Source organism: Sphaeramia orbicularis, chromosome 10, assembly GCF_902148855.1.
Source record: "Sphaeramia orbicularis chromosome 10, fSphaOr1.1, whole genome shotgun sequence".
Classification (NCBI taxonomy): Eukaryota; Metazoa; Chordata; class Actinopteri; order Kurtiformes; family Apogonidae; genus Sphaeramia; species Sphaeramia orbicularis.
The window spans coordinates 13,186,547-13,209,119 of NC_043966.1; the positions used below are offsets into that span (position 1 = coordinate 13,186,547).

Below are 22,573 nucleotides of genomic sequence, written 5' to 3' on the forward strand. Positions count from 1 at the left end.
GGAAAAGTGGACCCGTACAGGACTGGGGACCAGACCGGACTGCTGTATGTAGTGCCTCTGCTTTCAAATACTAAAAAGAAACTAAAATACCAGTGTGTGTTTTAGAATAAAGAGTCCTAAAGTTCTGTCAAAGATGCCATTGTATTGGATTATAGAGATACGAACTAAATGTATTTACAGTAATGGGCCAGGGATTTATGGGACCACGAGGGGGAATAATGAGTCACTCTGTTAGTCTCCCATGGTGAGGAAAACTCACACCACAGGGCGTTTGACCAAAGCATCAGAAAGTGATCAGATAGGAAAAGAAACAAATATTAGTATTAAAGAAAAAAGTGATAAATGCTAGAAGCAGTTACTGTTCACACCACTGGACACAACAATAAATGAAAAGCATGGAGTTTGATACTGAAATTGCAGCATTTTGGGTGAGTTTGATTATGAGGCTTATGCAGGTATAAAGTTAATATGGGATATTATTATCTTTGCTAAGTGGCAATTTGTTGATCCATGGTTCAGACTAAACTATGACAGTTCTGACCTTGCTTGTTCAATTCCAAACAGATCTTTTAGTGTCATTTACTGACAACACAAACTGTACAGAAAATGGAGGTGATTTGTGGTTTTACTGTGGCTCACACCATACAACCGCACAAAGTGAAAGTGACACTTCAGACGCTTTACTAATTCCTCTGTGTCTCCCGCTGTTGTGCACCTCATTTTCCTTTTCCCTAGCTTTGGAAACTTTTATTTGAAGGGGTAGGACGTTTGTTGCCCCCCCCCCCCCCCCCCCAGAACCGGGCCTGGATGACACCCTGGTGTTTGCTCTGCCACTAGATTCACAAGCGTTGTTAAGTAGTGTATCAAACATGTAGCATTCCTGAAAAACAGCAGTGTACTCATGTTTAATACTTGTATAATTTTATGTTTCTTTGCTTTAACCTGATTATTTTCTTTCCTATACCACAGTTTTGTATGTAAAAGGTCATTGTCTCTCCATTCCTCTCTGTCTTTTAACTTTTCATAAAAGCCCATCGAGGGACCGGTGCTGCAAATTAGCTTTTGCTATAGACACTATGATGCATGCATGGGATTGCTGTGTTACAGTTGGTCTATGTCTTTGGTATCTGTCCCTATCAAATAAACCAAATAAATAAATAAATAAATAGATAAAAAAATCACATGCTGTATGGACAAATGTTTGAGCACATTGGAGGGATTTCCTCCCTTTGAAGAAATGGAAGCTTTGCAAGTGTTACAAGTGGCCCTGGTGTCATCTTTTTGCATTAAATATTTTCATACTTTGGAGCACTTCATCCTCAATGCCATGTTGGCTATGTTCTAAACCAAAATAATGCAGTGTACATGTGATGTCACCATGCATTCGCAACAAAGGCAGAACTGATAAACAGAATTGTTAAGCAGGCAGGCAAATGATTCCAAGGAATTGAGCTACTAGGAGCTGGTTCTCAATTTCCATCCTTAGCTGTGAATTTTAACTTGAAGAAAACTTGATGACACCATAATACAGATGTGTGTAAACAATGAGCTTTATATGTTATTGAGTGGGTGATACAGTCTGTGGATACATAGGGTTGATTCATTGGTGGTTTTGGTAGAAATAATTGGAGTGGTAGAGAATTGTCACTTGAGTTTTTGGGATTCTTCAGCTTCGGCGTTCTCTAATGATAGGTAATAGATTCAGTGGCTTGTAAGGCTCTGCAGGAAGCCTGTGTAAACATGATGATGCAGTGTGTGGTCTCATAGGGTACATTTATTAAATAAACAAGGTGATAGTCCCCAACTAGAATCATGATTCTTCATCTTTAAATTCAAGATGCATCAGGACCAAATGGCTTCTACATGCAGTTAAACATGAACCTGCAGCAGGAAACGCCCACATGAACTCCAGCTGTCACGCAACATAACAAATATCCCACAGGATTAGACTAATTTAAAGGATTTCATTACTGTTAATTTCATAGATTTATTACAGACTTGGGGAGGATGTTGGGTAGTCATTAGCATGGCCAGCCATCCATCTTTCTCAATAAGAAATCCATCTGCAATTGCGGGGCTTGAATCCAAATATGATTCAGTCCGTCCTATCACAGGTAAGGTGGGTGTGACGTAATTATGTGACGAGCAGATCCCTAACGTCAACAAACCTCAGCATGTTTCCATCATGGCGTGTGGTGGTGGTGGTCGATTAGAAACTTCGGTGATTGATTATTGTTGCTTTTGCCCGAGAAATTTGAGAATACAGGGTGTAGTCTGTAATTCAGTCCTTATTTTTGAACCAAGTAAACAACCGACAACAGTTTTAAACAGATTTATGGACTTGGAACTGACTTTGACTCATGACTAATAGAAGTTGGTGTGTATGATGCATTGTGAAACACCTGCCCCCAGACTTGTGATTGGTCGGTATAGAATAGATAGTGCATGTCAGTGATTGGCCCAATTCCAGACTGTTTTCTCAGTATACTTTTTATACTTTATACTTTTTACTTTTATTTTTATTTTATTGTATTTCAAATTTCATTTTATTTCTTGCACTTCAAAAATTCTACGTATAATCAAATAATTTAATGTGCACTGTTTTTATTTTTATTTTATTGTATTTCTCTCAAATTTCATTTTATTTCTTGATGTATAATCAAATCTTAATGTATTTTAATATTGTATTTTTTCAATCAATGTGAAGCACTTTGGGCTACAATTTCTGTATGAAAGGTGCTATACAAATAAAGTTTATTATTATTATTATTATTATTATTATTGTTGTTATTGTTATTATACTGAATACACCGAGGAAACCGGATGGCTGGCCAGGCTAGGTAGTCATAGGGATATGTTTTTGTGCTGTTTTTATGACTGCTTCCTGAGAGGGGCATGTGGCACACAGCTTACCCACTTATGTGGCATCTCCATCACTAAGGAGTGCCCTCCACAGCTGTTCATAGAGACCACTACGCTTTGAAGCGCTGCAGTGGATGGACCTCTTTCAAAAAGCTGTCTCCCAGGAATAAATCTGTCTAAAGTAATATCCCCTATGTATTTTCTGTGAGTGGATTTCCACTTGCAGTCATTAGGTGTAGCCCGACCCAATGCTGAAGGATTATTTTGATGTACAGAGGGTTATGTACTTGTTTTGTTGTGTTTTCTTGTTTTGTTTACTTCTGTTTAAGGCCCAATATATTACATTTATGGGAATTTAGGACAATTTAATCAAATATAGCACTTCTTATTCTGTTTTCATTAGTGCACAGCCACACAACAATGAGAATCATTGTCTTTTCTTTACTTCAACCAATAAAGACCCAAACATCCACCGTCGACCAAAACCATCTGCTGATCTAAACTGTTTAACCCCTGTTGATCCGTTAATCCTATCAATACATGTCAATAACTGGTGTAAAATACAGTTTGTCATCTTTTCATGGTCATCAGATATGATCCATGTGAACGCTCAGAGGCTCCGTAGTTACCGTGGAAACACTGTCATTTTCTACAACATTAATTCACCAGTAAAACCCATGGAGTTGGATCAATGACAGTGAATGGAGACATTGGGTTTATGTTCAGTTATTGATGTAGTTTACTGAAAAGGTAACTTTTTCTTCAGTTTTCTCTGTTTTTTTTAATCAGAGCTTTAATGAACATCTACGTGATCAGTGAACTAAAAACCGGAAAATACCTGATTTATACCGATAAAATACAAAATACAGAGGATAATATTTTAAATAAATGGTGATAAATCACTTAAGAAAGGTTAGATGTAGAGAAAATTTCATTTGGGAACTGACACAAAAATGCTGTTGGGTCTTTTTGGATTAAAATGAGAGGTTTATATTTACAACTGCGGCAAAGTGCCATGCCTTTGCAGTAGCTCATTCCCTTTTTTTCATTTAATAAAGGGTAGTATTCAGTGTTAAGGTGTATTACCATCACCTAAATGTGTGGAGTGCGGACTAGTGTTAAATTTTTTTCGACATAAATCACCAAAATAGAAGTAACCACAGATTTAATGCCCTAAGCCACACTTACACAAACTAAATAATGAACACAAACACACATTTTTCCAATCAAGAGTCAGTTTTCACTTGTCCATGTATAAATTGCTGTTGGTTGTTATGGCCTTAAGGCTGTGATGTTTTTGGAAACTCAATGTACCTTTGAAAACCAGACCCATTTTATCCGCCTTTTTCCTCAAATTTAGGGCAAATTGCTCAATTAGTTGGAGACTCATCTATAAACTTCACCTCCACCTAATTACAACTTTTTGTTCTTTTTGTTTTGTTTGTTTGTGAAGTGTCTTTGAGTGCCCAAAAAAGTGCTATATAAGTGTGATGTATGATTATTATTATTTTTGAAGATAACTGAAACACCTGCTTGAACTTTGATAGCTTCATCCTGCTTTTTGAAAGTGACTGATCAATATTACACATGTGCAACACTTAGCAAACATGAGAAGGAACCAAAGTCAGTCATTCAGCTCAGTATAAAGCATGTGTCTGATGCAGAAGTTACCAGACTTTTTCAGCTCCAGACACAAAACATCAATTTTATATCTCCTGAATTCCAGCATGGATGGCAGGATAATGTCAACAATTGGTTGCAGCAGTGATGTGTATGTTTTTCTAGGAAGCCACACAATGTGTCCAACTAACGGATGCAAGAAAGAAACAGGTCCAGACAGTTTAAATCCTCAAAACATGACTCATTGACTTTTCAGCTGCCAAAACATCATGTCTGAAAGTTAGTTTTTTTTTTTTGCTGAATTTTCAACTTGTGGCATGCTTTTGATAGATAGATAGATAGATAGATAGATAGATAGATAGATAGATAGATAGATAGATAGATAGATAGATAGATAGATAGATAGATAGATAGATGTAAAAATAGACTGGTACTGCAGTTAAATCTGATGTAGAGTACACCAGATAATGCTACTAATGAAGGACTTGTTTTATACAGTATTACCAGGGTGTGATTTGTTGGGGGGGATAGGGGGGGTCAACCTCCCCTCTGGTTTTTACATCCCTACTTCTGCTCATTGAATTTCATCCTGGAAATAAAAGGCAGGTTGAGACAGCTTTCTTACACCTATATCCTACATTACTGACACTAACGTTCACCTGAACCGAACTGTCCGCAGTCTCAGAATTCATGAACGTCCCCATGAACTGGGGTGCCGTACAGGGGGGTAAATGTAACAAATTCACGGGGCCCAGTATTAGTGTGTCCAGTGCATACAGGTTAGAAGTTGTGAAAATGTCATGTAAGAGCTGCTGTATAATAGAGTAATAAAACCTGGGAGTTGGACGATGAAAGTATGTAAAGTTTCACACCAGCGTTAGTTACGGATCGTACCCCCACGTATATAACTGCTGCCCCACCGACTCCAAAAAAAAAAAAAAAAAAATCCCCCCCCTCTTTTTTTTTTGACAAATCGCACCGAGTATTACCACCTATAAACATGCCTTTTTAACTTAATTGCTGCTTAAGACACTTAAATGTGTAACTTATTTTAAAAGCATATGAGTTAAAAGGGAAATCAGGAAAAAAAAAATCAATTTAAACAAATAAAAAAACCCAGAAAATGCATGTTCTGCCTTCATATCACTGGTATTGCCAAAGTTCATAGATAATTTTTGTCTTATGATTCATATTACTTTCATCTTACGTCTTGTTCACCATTTTTTGTTTTCACCTAATTACATCAGTTTCATCTTGTTACATCTTTTACAACTGATGCCTCCTCACTGCATGTCACATGACTGTGGTCAACATTTATAAACTCCTCCAGAGAACACTGTTCTATATTAATTGGGGAAATGAATTCACATATCCTCTTATTTTCATATATGTTGTAATTTTCAACCGAAAAAAAAACAGCTCCATGACACATTTTGGCTGAGACCCTAAATTTGACAGTCAGGTCTAATATGATGATGTTTACATATGAACTTACCCTAACATGTTGTACCTGGCCTCGTCAACCCTGTACTATAATGCGAATCTCAGTAAAACCTTCCCACTGATCTGACTTTTAACTTCATTGTTGGTATTTGCAGGATAATCCAGACTAAAACATTTAATAGACATTTTAAAATAACTATAAAAATTCATCAACTTCTTTGAACCCTCACAGGTTATGCAGTTTCCATCTTCTAAAATACTTGACATGCTTGACAGACTGGTGCTTTTCTCTGTCTTGTCAAATTTTAAAGAAAAATGTCATAGGCACTAAAGCCATGTTTTGCCAAACAATTAGCAAGAAAGGGCAGAAATGCTAGACGTTTACTAACGGATGTTAGTAAATGCTTACAATTACCACTTTATCTCCAATAACGGTTGTTGAAATAAATTGCTTTACTATCGACAAAAGACCGTGTTGATCAGCACAACAAAAGAGTACGAGTGAATCTATCTGTGCTCTGAAAGACTGAGACTATGAGGCTTCCATCTGCCAAACAAAGTGGATGATTGGATGAAAATACAACAGCTTTTCATTCAGCAAGGACACATTTTCAGGCTGGTAATGGACTGTGACTGGTACTGTGCTGAGATATTTTCAGGTCCTTACCGTTCACTTGGAGAGTGTGGGTCTGGAACAGTTTTTCGTAGCCATCAGCGTGGCAGGTGTAGTTCCCCATGTGGGTTGTGGTCACTTTGGTGATGTACAGCGAGCCATCATCCCCAAAGTCCTACCAGAGAAACACAGATAGAAATGAGTTAAAGAAGCTGCCGGGAGCTTTTCCTTCAGGAGTGATGGGTTGGACATGAACTGTGTCAGTGGAAATACGACATGCTGCAGTGTGTGCACAGAGGCAAGATAGGAGGATGTTTCATAGCACAGGAAATGAAAAATGAAAAATATAACTATTATCCAAACAAAAGGTACACCGTGGAGCAGATGACCATTGATCTACGTCAACACTGAGGTTATTCGGTGCCACAGAAAGCAAACAAGGAAAAAACTGTCAAAGTCATAGTTAAGAAAAATAGTTTGTCATTTTTCCAATGAGATGAAAATGATCCAATGGGAAAAGACTGAAGCTGTCATTTGCAAACAAAATAAGTTACATTCAAAGTATTGACTATCACAACAGGTGGGTGTCACTTGAATTTATTTACATGCAAATACACCAGACATGCTGATATATAATGGCTGAAACAAAAGCTGCAATTAAACCAAAACCTTTCTGTGTTGTGAACTTGTGTTAAAGCCAGAACAAATATGATTAATTCATGCTGTGCTGTGATTATTAATCCAATAAACACTAAAAATGGTGCTGGACAAGGCAGAGAACCAAACAGAAACAGAAAATGAATTATTCAGCGTTATCACAGACTGAAACCCCCAAAGCTAATGAGTGTGTGGTTTAAGGAACCCATCTGGCAAGAGTGGAGGTCTGCCACTGTGTGAAGACCACACATCTGATACCACAGAGGCGTAATATAAACATACATGGCACTACAAAGAAAATGAAACCAATGGACATATGGATTTTGTCTTCTCTTTTCTAATCAGGGGTCAGTTTTATCAAAATGGTAGCTGGTTAGAGGCACATTTAAAATTTACATTAAAAAAATTGTATTTTGTAGAAAACACTTTTTTGAGGTTTCTATCAGAGTAGGCAACCATGTGTCATATGATGAAACAGTTCCATATGAATAAGAATTTTTAGATTAGAGGAGTAGATTAAAAGAGTATATTTATTTGATATCCGAACAGTTTCTACTTTTTGTTCTATGTATTTGCACATTCAACAAAGATATATTTATATATTTATTGTATTGAATTGGATTGTTAAAAATATCTATTTATTGTATATTTCTAAAACCTTTCATTTGCAGCAGCAACTTTTTTTTTTTTTTTTTATCTTAGGTGTATTTATTTATTTATTTATTTATTTTTCAATCTTTAAGATGTTCTTTTTTTGTTTTGTTTCGTGCATAGGACATAAAAGCCTTTGATTAGATGCAAAATGAAAATTCATTGATTCTATTTAAGCTTGATTGTTGAGGTTGTTGAAGTGACCGTGACATGAAACACCAGCAAAATATACAAAGTAAAAATGAAAGTAAAGTAAAATAAGAACATAAAACAGTTGAACAAAGACAAAGGCTAAAAAATTTTAATCGTCTGAAGCACATGTTGATGGAAGATGAGTGATTTTTGACCGTGGATTTAAATTCACTAAACGGTACTCCTCCAAATGCAAGATTAGTCATCAGATAATAAATATATACGGATATGAAACAACTTGGCCTCACCGTGGTGGAGAGGTGTCGTGTTCTAGAATCTTCAGCTCATTCAGATCATTCACTCAGGGTTTAATTATTCCTTCATCATGTTCTGTTCACGTCCCTAGAAAACTATTACCAGTTACTGTTGTAAATGAATATCAATTCTAGTAAGTTGGGGCAAATTTGATGATATTCTGACAGTATTCATCGAATCTCCCTTTTTAAATCCTCTTATAAAACCTAAACATCAAACTAATTGTCTCATTGGGGACTACAGAATATGTGCATGTGTGAAGATTCTGCTATTTTTTCAGTGAGAATAGAGAGAAAGATGACTTAATGAAGTTACTGAACTTTCTGATGACACTGAACTCAAACTATTATTCATTGCAGCGTATTTTTATTGTTCAAGTTGTTCATATTTGTAGAAATATACACCAAGGGTCAACTGAGTGCATTAGCTGCTACATTTAACTAATAGATATAAATGCCTGAGCTCACATTCACTTATAGATTTCACTATATTCCAATGCACATCAGCCTTATAGAAACGAACGTCCTCTGCCTTCAGGCATTCAGCCTTCATTAGTTTTCTTTAGTGCTCACTAACTGGATGAAGGCCAAGAGGCAAAACGTGGTCACTTGTGAATGCTGCATGCATTAAAAACATTCACCTACGAATCTGATAGCGGAGTGAACCTTGGCCCTTAGAAATGTCTGAGCTTGTGCTAAGGCTCCTTATTTCTAATGAGAAAAAAGTGGATTCAAGTAATTACTTGTATTTGCCAAGTTTTTCTCTAGAGGAGTTCATAGTAAGTGTCTTTTCTTATTACATTGTTTTTAAAGGAGTGATAGTTTTGCTTGTTTTAAATGGAATTATGCATTTTAAAACATTTCCCTGTGGTCTACATAAACTGTAAATGCTCTGCTAGGGTCTGAATTCTTCATTAATTCAGCTCCACAGGTCCATCTTCAACCCTATTTCTGAGTAATGACACTAGAAAGGTCGTTTTGAGTGCTGGCTCTTTAAATGCAAAAGAGCCATTTCATGCCCCGCCCCCTCCAGTTTGTTGGCTGGGCTGCTCTGTTCCATTCAACCAACAACTGAACATTTTAGGTAATTGGCTTGAAGTTTGGACATATTTTCAGTTTTTACTACCACTGCTGCTGCTGATAAACAGTTATGGCGTACTCAGAGAAATGTTCATCGGAAGTCTCGACCTTATATGTGCAAATGTTGTGATGTAACTAGTTATAGACGTAATAAATTAAGCAGGAATTAAAACGGGTTGTAGAAATCCACTTGATTTTTGCCAAAATGAATATAAAGATAGGTTTGCAACATCTGGAGCAGTGTTTTTCAACCTTAGGGTTGCCTAGAATTTCTAGTAACTGATTAAAAAAAAAAATTACTAATAAGAAAAATGTATGGTGAGTTGAGAGAGACAATCACAATACATAAAAGACATGTCAAACTGTGAAGCTGAAACTGAAGTACTGTGGTACTGTTTATCTTTCGAATGTTCATTGTGGTCGGTTTAAGATGCTGCATCTCTTTCATAATTCATAGTTTGAGTTATAGTTTTTTCAGTATACCTCCATAATAATATACATTATATAGCCTAAATGTCGTCTAAAATTAATGTTTATTTGCAACATAGTATAGCAAACTATTACATGATCAAAAACAATTAATTTGAGCAAAAACAAAGCCTGGGGTCGCCAGAAATTTGTGATGTTAAAATGGGGTCACAAACTAAAAAAAGTTGGAAACCACTGATCTGGAGGGTTAAAATTCAAAGACTAATAAAGGTGGATTTACCAAAATATAACCGCTTTAAACGACAATTAAGTGATTAGAGCCTCGTCTTACGTTTATGTCCTCCAGGTTCAGTGAGTTCAGACATGGTTTCTTTTCCACAAAATTTAATTGTGTATTGTGTGTAGGGGTGTGTATTGGCAAGAATCTGGCCATATGATACAAATCACAATACTAGGATCACAATACGATATATTATGATACTGTTAAAAAGGCATTTTTTTGTTTTTGAAATGATTATTTCCTTGAAGAATTGAATTACACCAGAAATATGGACAAATACTAAACACATTTTTATTTGATCAGAGCAGGATCTAATGCCATATCACAAAAATTTCCTGTGTTAACACTTAAATTAATGTTTAACAGACATTACAATTTAAGATCCTGCTCAAATGTTCATCTTCTATTAATTCATAACTAACATCATAACATTATTTTTGTGCAATCCCAACACAGGAACTAAAATTATTTAGTAAAAGAGTGTTAAATAATAATAAATAAAATATAAACAAAAAAGAAAAACAAAAAAACTAAAGTGAGCCTCCACAATATCTTCATTCGAATAAATACCTAAAAATATGAATACAGTACTTTTTAATACCCATACAGTATTGTGAAATGAAATATCGTGATATTTTGCAGAACTGATTTTTTCTTACACCCCTAATTATGTGTGAATTCTTTGAATATCCAAGACTAATAAAAGTGGATTTAGCAAAATATGACCCCTTGAATGTTTCCATCACCTCCTCACTGGTTGTTTACATGTTGGCATTTAGTTTCCACTTAAATTCTACAGACAAACGAGAGCATGAGCTGTGACTGTCATGTGTACAGATGTACAGTATGTTTATCAGTTCGTCCCGGTTTGCTCTGATCTCTCAGACGACTTTGGCAACAGCTCGAGCTGAGTGAAGCATCAGAGCCTCACAATATGAGGGGAAATCGATGGTGCGTTTTGGCCCCTTGGGCTGAGAGCATATTGTGTCACCTTCTTAAATGAAAAATGAATGGGGGGAGAAATGAAACTCAGAGGGGTGGAACGAGCCGCGGCGGAGGCTGTCGACAAGATTCCTCCAGCTCAACTCAGCACCCTCACCTCAGCCTTCAGCGGCCGATTCTCTGCAGACGAACAGGCCAGGGTACGAGCGCTGAGACTGAGGGGAGACAAGGGCAGGTAGAGGTGGATTTACAAATAGGCTGTAGCCTTCAAGAAACTATAATTAATAAAGCTGTCAGCTGGGGGGTCACCTCTGAAAGGACACTAAAGAGCCACCTCGCCGAATGGCTAACCTCAGGTAGATGACGAGGCATTTTAGAAAATGAGGTGGTAGAGATATTCAGTGTGGCCTTTTACAACTTTGAAATATGCCGCCATGAAAAGAAATGTTGTGAAAATGGGTGGTATGACATTAAAAAGGCAGGTTTAACAAGTATCTGGTCATGCAGATAAGTTTGGTTGGTAGAGGTGGTTTATGTCCTAATGTTTAGCAGTATCGACCCCACAAAAATGAAGCCTTTTTTATTTATTTATTTATTTATTTATTTTACTATCTCTGTTTGCTGGATTTGTTTCATTGCACAATAACTCCAAACTGAAACTGCACCCATTAGATTGAAATGAAATGAAAACCTGACATTTCTTCATTTGTTATGACTGAGTTCTGAGGTGCCAGTAACATCTAGGTCAGTTTTTGGAAACACATTTTGTTGGATTTAATTTTCTTTGCTGTCAATATAAAAAATAAACTAAAACACATGTTTAAAATAATCCCAGGTCTATGTCTATGTCTTTTGAATGATGATACTGCTTTGAACTTTAAACTAATTTGTTGGAGATTTTTTTTTTTTTTTTTTTATTTTCCAGCTGTGAGAAAAGCAATCTTAGAATTAAGGTTAAATAAAGACATTAACCCTGTTAAACGCTGGTTATTAAATGTACAACACATGGCTAATTTAGAGAACTCGACAGCCAGACTTAACCGAGCAAAGCCCCAAACTGTAGCTAAATGGTCAAATTTTGTGGTAGATATTACTGGAATGTTGAAAAAACAGTAATGTATTTTTCCTTTGCTTTTTTTTTTTTTTTTAAATTTGTATGTATATGTATTGTAACCCTCACTTTTTCCTCTCATCTGTCAAACATGGTATGCGCCTATTTTCCTTGGTTTTGACTTTAGTTCTTAATGAGATGACGGTCTGTGTTCTTTGTGTTTTTGTTGCGTTAGTGTTGTTAAAACTTTTCAATAAAAAGTAAATGACAAAAAAAACAAACAAACAGAAGAACAATCACAACCATAGCAATAAAATCTTACAGTGAAGATTTTATATGAAGGAGTTTTATAAAGTATAATGAAAGACAATAGAGTTGATTGGTATTAGTTTTAGATTTTTTTTTTTTTTTTTGCATCAATTACTGAATATATTGATCCACTGAAACGTTTTATAATTGAATCATTTAAATGTTTTTGTTAACTTTACTCAATCATACACTAATTTTGATATGTGTGCATGCAGTAAATTAAAACCATGTTTGTGTGATTAGTTGTTTTCAGTCTGTTGTGTGTTTGGAGTCTGAGGTTTTGCCACAACATCTTGAATCCCTTTAGAAGAACCTCAGTAGCTTTGGGTTTTGTGAGTGAGTTGAAAAAAAAAAAAAAAGAGTGAACAAATGTCTTGTTTAGACAGAAAAAGGCATCCTACCTGCGATGGGATCTGTTAGGAGAGAAAAATAGAAGTCAAACATTTAGAGGTTACACAACCACAGCAGGCCTCGTCTTCACTAATACAACATATTATGTAATATTTATCCAAACAAACATGTTCCTCTTATTCTCATGCAAACTGCATTTTGTTTTATTACTCAACAGAATTCTGAAAAATCTCAGTTCGTGTAGGTCCATGTGAACACGTGGAGACACATAACAGTCAATGTTTTCTCATGATTTCATCACCTCGTATCATAATGTGACACTTAACACCAGCTCCATCTCCTTCATCTGTTCTGTTTTGGTGTCAGATTCACACCTTGGGCCATGTACCAGAAAAAAGATGATGAAACAGATGTCAAATGACTATAAATGAATAAGTACTTGGCATTTGATGTTTATGTTTTACTGTAACTATGCACGCTCCGAATATTCTTCTCATATCATTGATGTAGACGTACGCAGCATCTTCTCTGGTGTTTTGAGTATTTGTAGTCATTCTCACATTCTGGTGTGTGACTAAAGCCATGTGGACAGACTTATTTTTTATAAACTGAGAAGAAAGCTGTTGGTATTTATGGGCCTGGCCAAGCGAAAGTGAACATCAGGGTCAATTTCTTGTTTCTCTAAAATAATACGTTTGATTACTCAGCATGACAGACATGTATCTCTAGTTTCTAAAACTGTGTTTATTTAATTTGTACCTGAATTACAATTGAATATATTAAAAAATGTATGAGAATACAGCGTAATTTAAGAACAGTAAAGGTTGTAAATGAATGTATACAGCATACAATCAAAATGTAAATAGTAATGTGTAAATAAACATGTTCCAAAGATATGCCTGTGTCTAATCTTATATTTCATAATAATCAAATACAATAATGATTTTGAATGGTATTTATTATAAAAAAACAGCAGACAGATGTGTATTAAATATAGTCATGAAACATATGTGGCCAAAGACTGATTATTTTGTCAGTATCTTAATAAAATCTTTGATTATTATTCTGGTGCATCACACTGAACAAACACCTCACTCCATTACTTTTTTGGATTCTCACTTTGTTACCATGACTTAATGTCTTTTAAAACTAAAATAATAAAATAAAAATGATATCAGTTTAATTTTTGGATATAATGTACTCTCATATATTAAGAAAAGTGTAGTATGCTAAATATTTGCATTTTCCTTGAGGAACAGCACTTTTTGGCATTTTTTCCAAACCTTGAATAACTGCTGTATATTTTTCTTCACTCTGTTACTTTGTCAGTGATGATAAATTCATGTTTTTATTAAATAAATCTCATTCATACTGCTCTCATCATTTAAAAGATCAATGAGAGATACACTTCTGGACCACTGCACCTGTTTCTATTTGTTATATGTCATTGTAATTGGTGTCCATCCTGTTTGGTTGTTTGTTTGGTTGTTTGTTTGTTTGTTTGGTTGGTTGGTTGGTTGTGCTGCTTCTTGGTCTGGTTGTTTTTGGAAATGAGAATCAGTTCTCAACTACGGGACAGCCGTGGCTCAGGTCGCCAGTTCGATTCCACGGACTGGCAGAAAAAGTTGGTGGCTGATGTGCCCTTGAGCAAGGCACTTAACCCCTCATTTGCTCCCCGGCTGCCTGCTATGGCAAGCCCGCTGCTCCTAATTTGCAGTGTATGTTGTGGTCCTACATGTTCTAGAGATGGATTAAAAGCAGAGGTTGAATTTCAGTGTATGGTAAAAAAAATGTACTATGTACTGACAATAAAGGATCTTAAATTAAAAAAAAAAACTAACTTACCCAGTTAAAGAAAGGTTAAATAAATACATTAATAAATAATATAAATATTGGGTTATTATTCCTTAATGGCATGTTAAAGTACTTGCTTAGACCTACAATTTGAGCTATTATGGTTGCTGCTAAATAATCTGTAAAAACAGATATGGACTGATTAGTATTGGCGCACAGTGCTTTCTCACTCTGTTTTTCGCTTGGCCAGGCCTTTATGTGGTCAAGGCTGGTGTCTTATACAAAATGGACTTAAAGCAAACAGATGTTGTTGGGGTCATGTCCAATGATTGATTTAAACCAAATAAAATAAATCCCTCAGGAAAGGTCTCGCATCCAGGTGATGCAGGACCAGCTCCATCCATGATACTCCCTTGTGTGTTTTCATTCAAGGTGATTAATTCGACAAAAAACCTAAGCTGACAACATAATACAACAGGCCACTATGATTCATACATTATCTGCCATATCTGGTTGATTTATTCATCGTCAGGAAACGGCGCAGCGAGAATACAAATGATATTCCACCATGTACACTCTGATCAAAGAAGAACGTAGATATAAAATATAATCATGTATGCTTTATGTTACATATGGTCCATCTCCAATATGCAGAGATAATATGGAACACCTCAGCTGAAGGCACGGAGCATTATGGGAGATAAAAACACCTATTCCAGTGGACAAGATAAGAAAAAAAAGAAGAGAGATTGAACTCAGATTATGCCGCTTTCTTTGTTATTTCTATTTCTGATGTAGCTGCCATCTCTTCCCCCAAAAACATATTCCACACACTATGAAGTCCCACATTTCTCTGTTTATTATAAATTCAAAGGTTTAGCTGCTAAATCTAAAATACACTGATTGTGACCTTAAAAAGTGGAGTTAGGACACAGTACGTATAATCCAATCCTTCCCCCAAATACATTTTCACATTTCTAAGCAAGAATAACTAATGGTTTTTCAATCTGCATAAATATTTTGCACCCCGAAGGATCACCATCATCACACATAGAGGCATATACACAGTGCGGGGCTGTATCTCTGGCTCGTCCACTTGGGAAGGATTGAAAAACTGACAGCCTTGGATGATGATGCAATAGCCAGCAACTGTCAACTTCATGGAATTACAGTAAGCTGCTTTGTCAAAATTTTTAGAGAGGCTCTATTGAACTTGGGGATACAAGCAAACCGCTGGGATTAATGCATGATTCGCTAAGTCGGAATGTCGACAAACATTTCTAAAATAACCACGTTCTACACTGGGAAGGCCTGTTAGATGAGACTGCATAAACCTCCCATGTGTACTCACAGGAATATGACTCTAATTAAGCCTGGCAGTGGATGCTCACAAATATTAACAGCCAGCAATTATACAGAAATTGTCTGCAAGGCAATTTAGAATGGGTGTGTGGATGCCAGGTGCCGACGAAATCCATTCTCCTCTGTGGAAGAACAACAATGATTGACTGGGAGCCTGAGAGCCAAAAATAAATCTGGATTAAGACAGTGTTGGTGCGCCGCTCTTGTTCTGTTGGTAGTTTCTTTTGGTGCGCTGTGGTCTGCACACAGTCTTCTGATGAGACACAGGAGACTGCTAGCGCTAATGCTGATTCACTTGCTGGTGGTGTTTTGTTGTTGTTGTTAGCGTAGTTGCTCTGGTGGTAGCAGAGGCTGGAAACTCAGACTATGTTAGAAATGGACAAAGAAAATATTAAATCTGACAAATGCGGTCTCCTGAGGGTCATAGCAGCGAGTTTCCACTCCCAACAGTGGTTTACTCAGTCTCACTTCATGAAACTGCACCACCATCATCTGAACATGCCTCTTGTACCAGTAATTTTATGCGACAACCTTAAATACCAGTAATGTGAAGATCCACCAAAGTGGTTCAGAATTAGTTGAAATGCAAACAGAGCTCGAAGCATCCTTTTTCTTCCTCGTTCTTTCTATCATCTATAACTGGAACTCTGTGGACTGAAATCCAATGTTTCCTCAAGCAGTATGAACAAAGCACAAAAGACCAAGTCATCGATTACCATGACAACCTGTGAACCTTTCCATCGTGTCGATGAATGAAAAAAAGTTTAAATTCAATTCAAAATTGTTTTTGAGGAAAAAATCTGAGCATCGCTGAACAGTTTTAAGGGACAACAGGTCAACTCAGGTTCTACAAATACTCAAGCTATGCATTTTCATGAACAATTAATGCAGGGTTCCTCAACCTTTTTTGAACCACGCACCACTAATGGCATCATGAGGCTACTGGCACCCCCCCCATGCCTGAAAAAATGTGTGGGATGAGGGGTGGTGTTTGTGTGAGGGTGGTACTTAATTGTAAACTAAACTGAAGCAACACGAAGGACCTATATCAGGAGGATGTGGTGGGTTATATAGCTCTGTAGATAAAACTGTGACAAAGTAAAGTGAGCTCCCCTCTCACATTTGCAACTGGGGGGGGTGGGGGGTGATATGCCAGGCAATATACCCCCTGGCACATACCCCCTCCTAGACCTCAATTCATGAGAGTATGTGCTGAGTGATTAATTTAAACTGTTGTGATGTAAAACAGTAGTCACTCGCAACCCCCTCCTGTGCTTGTGCCCCCCCCCCAGGAGAGTGTGTGTGTGTGTGTCCTCTTCCTGGTTGAGAACCACTGAGTTAATGGATAAAATATGAAAAAACATCTCAAGTTAAGCAAAACATTTTTACTTGTGTGAGATGGCTTTGGTCTTTTTTTTTTTATTTTTTTTAAATATGTGTAAGAGAGGACATTGAAACCCCTAACATAAATACCAATTCAACATTTGGGATAACTGATGTTTGTGTTTTCTTCCCAGATTGTCCCTTAAACTAAAACATGGGTATTTTTACAACAGGTAATGTTTACTGATGAGGCAACCAAATTATTCTGTGGCTTCATGCAAAACTTATTACCGCATTTTTAGATGGAAAAACAAAAACTGCAACGAAAAGTTCTACTACTTTTGTCCTACTTCAGCAGAGCCTTATGTAACAACCTATATGACCACTGTCTTCTGTGGGTTAGCATGAAAATCAGAAGAAATGGGTTTTGTAAGTTTCTGAATGAGTGATATGACATTTACATGCGCAAACACAAAAGTGCACTACCTTTAAAACCTGACTGTAACCAGGATATTCAAGTCACCCATTGATGAACTTCTGGAAAACCTTTGATTTCGTTTGGAATGGGAACACTTAACATTATCTCAGAGCAAAACTTTTGATCCCAGAGCATCTTAATTAAAAATAAACCTGTGCAACAATTGATATTAGTCAGCGGGGAAACTGATGACAGATTGTGTGAAGCACAAAGACCACCTCCGGTCGGGACACCCTGAACTTCATTGTGTCTTCAGGCAAAATCAGGAGATGAAATAAAAGCTAGTTCTATTGAAACCGCCAAAAAGGAAGCTGTGAAACAGTTCATAGGAAAAAAAATAATGAAAGTTAGATCAAAGTCTGCTTTGACCCTGAAGGACCTGGATCCTCTGTTTCTCTGGTAAATCCTGTGAAAGATATTCAGTGCATTTTCTAGACATAATCTGGCTTTACATTTTCCTTTTTGCTACACACAGCAGTTGCATACACATTTTTCACCGGGAATGAGTTAAAAGCATTTACAATGTATTAGAGAATGTACTAAAAATGGCAAAGAGCTGAAAAGCTGTTCCCTGTTGTGCACAGCCTAAAATCACTTCATAGCTTGGCTCTTTATGTGAATCACACATCACCAACAACCAGAACCGGCATGCGAGTTTAGAGCCAGTTGATGGTGCCAAGGATGACTGGCGACAGCTGGGCGCCTCTTACTCATTTTAAGGGTCATCAACATTTAATGTTACATTAGTGGCTTCGCTGGGTCTCCCTTTATCTACTGCGACAGTGTTGACTTAATTATGCACAGCGGTATCGCACTCATCTTGGTCAGCCCTGACACATACAGAGGAAAACGGTAAGGTAACACAAGTCTGACTCCTCTACCTCACCACACAAGTGCTCTCCCTCCTTTTGATGTGGAGAAAAATGACTTACGGGGCTGGTCTTGGGCCACGCGTGCTGATTTAACACACATACTTTTTCACTGACTAGTAAAAGTAGGTCCGTCCTCTAGGGTCGAACCCCTTTGGTATCCCCCTTCATCTTCTTTCTTCATCTGAAATCCCTGTCCCTCCCAGCAGTCTCTAAACACAGGCACTCAGAACACCAGCTGACACCATGGATTACTGTCAGACCTACAATACAAAGCCTGCATCAACAGTCAATAATAAAAAAAGGGGGATTTGAGTCACTGACCAAGATAACATGATGAAAAAGAAACATATGCAAAAATACAGCTCTGAAACAGTCATTTGGCTTCAAGATATGGAATTTTTTTTGTATCCATAAATAATAGTAGTTTTATTACATTCTTTGGACATTCTTGTGTTTCAAACATGTCCTATACATGAAATCATCTGGTATTACAAAAATGTGGTCATTAAAATTAAGTTGCAATTAAGCTGACACTTTGGCAATGAAATGCATTCAATGGACCTGAGTATCCTGATTACTGTTGTAGTTTTAATTATCCCAGTATCGCATGTGTTGCAGGTAAACCTCATATCTTTCAGTGTCGTGGTCTTGAGAAAACTGAATATTGTTACTCCAAAAGAAACTGGGATATTTTTGCATGCTTACATTTGATCCCAGTTCTAAACCAATAAAGTCAACCTGAGCAGGCACATCTCCAGCCAAGTGATGCGACTGAAAAACAAATAATGGTGGCGATGGAAGTGTCTCACAACTGGAGCAATAATGTCTTGTGGAATTATAGCCTGATGCCAGTTCCAATAACAATTTTCAGAAGCATATTCAAAAATCATTTGCGGTTTATTTTGTTTTTAAAAACTTATGTACCTTTTGTGCCAGGGAAACAATGAAATCCTCATTATTACCACCTGCTTATTGTTTCGGTCCCTCATTTGCTGCCAAAACAGCTTCTGGACTCAACCAGAACCATGAAGGTGTGCTGTGGTATCTGGGATTAAGTCAGTCCTGATATTTTTTCCCGCTGCTCCTCCTCCTGGGACGCAGAATTGTAACGTTTGTTGCATTTCAATGATGTAAAGGTCCGTTCAGACTGAGGTCACATTGCAAAATATCAGATATCAGATTTAGGACCACATATGAAAGTGGCCTGGGTTGGATTTGTGCTGTTCAAACTGTTTTTAATAGATCAGATACAGGTCACATATGGGCAAAAAAATCAGATTTGGGCCACATTTGCCTGCAGTCGGAACGTAGCCATAGCCAAACGTGAGCAAAAGACGGTAATAGGAAGTATGAGTCCACCATCACTATATATGTACACACTCTGAAAAAAAAACCCATAATGGACTGAAATGTCAACACCAGAGGTGGACAATTGTCACATTTCTGAAGTGTATGTAAAGGTGCCAGCTCTGTTTATTACAATTATGTGATTACTGGCAGTTACTGGATTTTTATGGTCATGTAAACAGGCTCAACGAGGACTAAATGTTCACTTATTGCCTATTATATCCCACCCACTGATTGCGTTGATCGTCTCATTACAGAGACCCCTATTACCACTTCACCTCTCAGTTGTCATAATGTTATGACAGATAGGTGTACGCTGATATCAGTGGTAGAAATAATGGTGTGGAAATGTACCTGCCACTTAAGGTGACTCAACTCTATCATCAAGATCCTATCACAGCAGCTACAACTGTGTGTCTTAATCCACCGCTCCCTTGTCTTACACAGACATTAACTGATTGACACCTGTGTTGTCAACATCACAGGCCTACTATGATCTAAAACAGAATCAGCTGCATTGTGCACTGTTGCACATGTACACACAATCTGAGTATGTTAAAGGAGTGATATGTTGCTGTTTTTTGAATGGAATTATGCATTTTAAAACATTTCCCTGTGGTTTACATAAACTGTAAATGCTATGCTTGGGTCTGAATTCTTTATTTATTCAACTCCACAGGTCCATCTTCAGCCCTATTTATGAGTAATGACACCAGAAAGGTCTTTTTGAGTGCTGGCCCTTTAAATGCTAATGAGTAACATCATGCCCCGCCCCCTCCAGGTTGTTGGCTGTGCTGCTTTGTCCCGCTCAACAAACAACTGAACATTTTAGGTAATCGGCTCGAAGTTTGGACATATTTTCAGTTTGGACTATAACTGCTGCTGTTCACAAACAATTATGGTGTACTCGGAGAAATGTTCGCTGGAAATCGTGACCTTATATGTGCAAATGTCATGACGTAACTAGTTATAAAACATAACAAATTAAGAAGAAATTAAAACAGGTTGCAGATAACCAGTCGATTTTTGCTGGAATTAATATAAACATAGCTTTGCAGCACCTGGAGGGTTCAAATTCAAACTTATGGAACTATTAGGGTCCAAATACACAAATAATTGTACCAAAGACTAATAAAAGTAGATTTAGCAAAATATGACCCCTTTAAAACTACAACTGAGAAAGAGTGATTATAGCCTCGTCTTACGTTTATGTCCTCCAGGTTCAATGAGTTCAGATACTGATGGTTTCTTTTCCATAAAATTGGAGGTCTGCGTTCCCCTGTGATGGCACAAGTCAGCACCACACTCTGTCCAACCGTTACTGTGGTGACGCTCACCTTCTGGTCATCTGGAAGGTTAAGTAGGTACACATCTGTCAAGGAGAGGAAAAAAAACACAGTGTCAGATAGTTTATCCTGACTCAACCAGGCTGATTTAATTCAGTGCAAAGAAAAAGAAACAGCTGAGTCAATGTGGACATATGTCATGGTTTTGTAGAACTCTCATAGTTCAGCCTGAACAAAGGAAAGGAAAGTCATCAAATTCTGCATGTCGGAAAATTGATACAGTTCTTCAGCACATAATTCAGGAGAGAAAAACCCACTGAGATATTTTAAAATGTAAGAATTCATGTTTGGCCACATTTTTGTCTTAACCCTTAAAGACCTGGTGCTACTTTTATTTCACTTCCCAAATGATTTTTTCTCTCTATTTAACCTTTCTTAAGTGACTTATCCCCATTTATTATAATATTATCCTCTGCGTTTTACACATTTTTCCCATGAAAATCAGGTATTTTCCTGTATTTAATTTAGTGATAATGTAGATGTTCATGAAAGCTCAGATTAAATTTGAGGGTTATTATATCAGAAACGATGAAAACTGAAGAAAAAGTGACTTTTTCTGCTAAGATATCAACAACTGAATGTAAAAACAAGCATTTCCATCCACTGTCATTGACCTAATTCCATGGGTTTTACTGGTGAATCAATGTCGTAGAAGATGACAGTGTTTCCACGTTCACTACAGAGCCTCTGAATGTCCAAACAGGTCATATCTAATGACCATGAAAATATGACAAACTGTATTTTATACCAATTATTTACATGGATTGATAGGATTAGTGGATCAGAAGTTTAGATCAGTAGATGCTTTTGGTGGATGGTTGATGTTTGGGTCTTTATGGTTTAAAACTATATGTACGATAGCACATGATATCAAAAAAAGGCAGCATTTGTGTCAAGTGCAGAAATGTTAAAAAAAAAAAATGCAAAAAGAAAGAATACAAACTAAAACAGCGTCTCAATTAGCAGTTATGCTATAAAGGCAGATTTTTTTTTTTTTTTTAGTTAAAGATGCACCGAGGCAGTAGCCTGGCCAGCCATCTGTCTTTCTCATGGAGAAATCTGTCTGGAATCAGGGGGCTTGAATCCAAATATGAAGGCGGGACTAACAGGTGCCGAGTAAACGAATCACAGATAAGACGGATGTGACACTTTTGCCAGAGAAACTAGAGAATACAGGGTGTAATCTGTAATTCAGTCCTTATTTTTGAATCAAGTAAACAACCGACAACAGTTGTAAATATTGTGTATATTGTGTGGGAGAGTGAGTGAGTGAGTGAATGAATGCCTCATGTATAAATGCAACACTGGATTTTCCAA

The 22,573-nt window shown here is 37.0% G+C and overlaps 1 protein-coding gene across 2 annotated transcripts in view; it reads right to left on the minus strand.

Moving 5' to 3' along the window:
• Nucleotides 1-22,573, minus strand: part of fstl5 (follistatin-like 5) — a 339,290-nt gene that overhangs the window by 88,990 nt on the left and 227,727 nt on the right. Inside the window, exons 7-9 of one of the 2 annotated variants that reach the window (XM_030146006.1) lie at nt 21,116-21,282; nt 12,785-12,796; nt 6,593-6,713 (exon numbers count right to left, since the gene is read on the minus strand). In XM_030146006.1, the coding sequence (XP_030001866.1) occupies nt 6,593-6,713; nt 12,785-12,796; nt 21,116-21,282 (300 nt within the window). The remainder of the gene's footprint in view (nt 1-6,592; nt 6,714-12,784; nt 12,797-21,115; nt 21,283-22,573) is intronic. The other variant, XM_030146007.1, reaches the window with a different exon arrangement.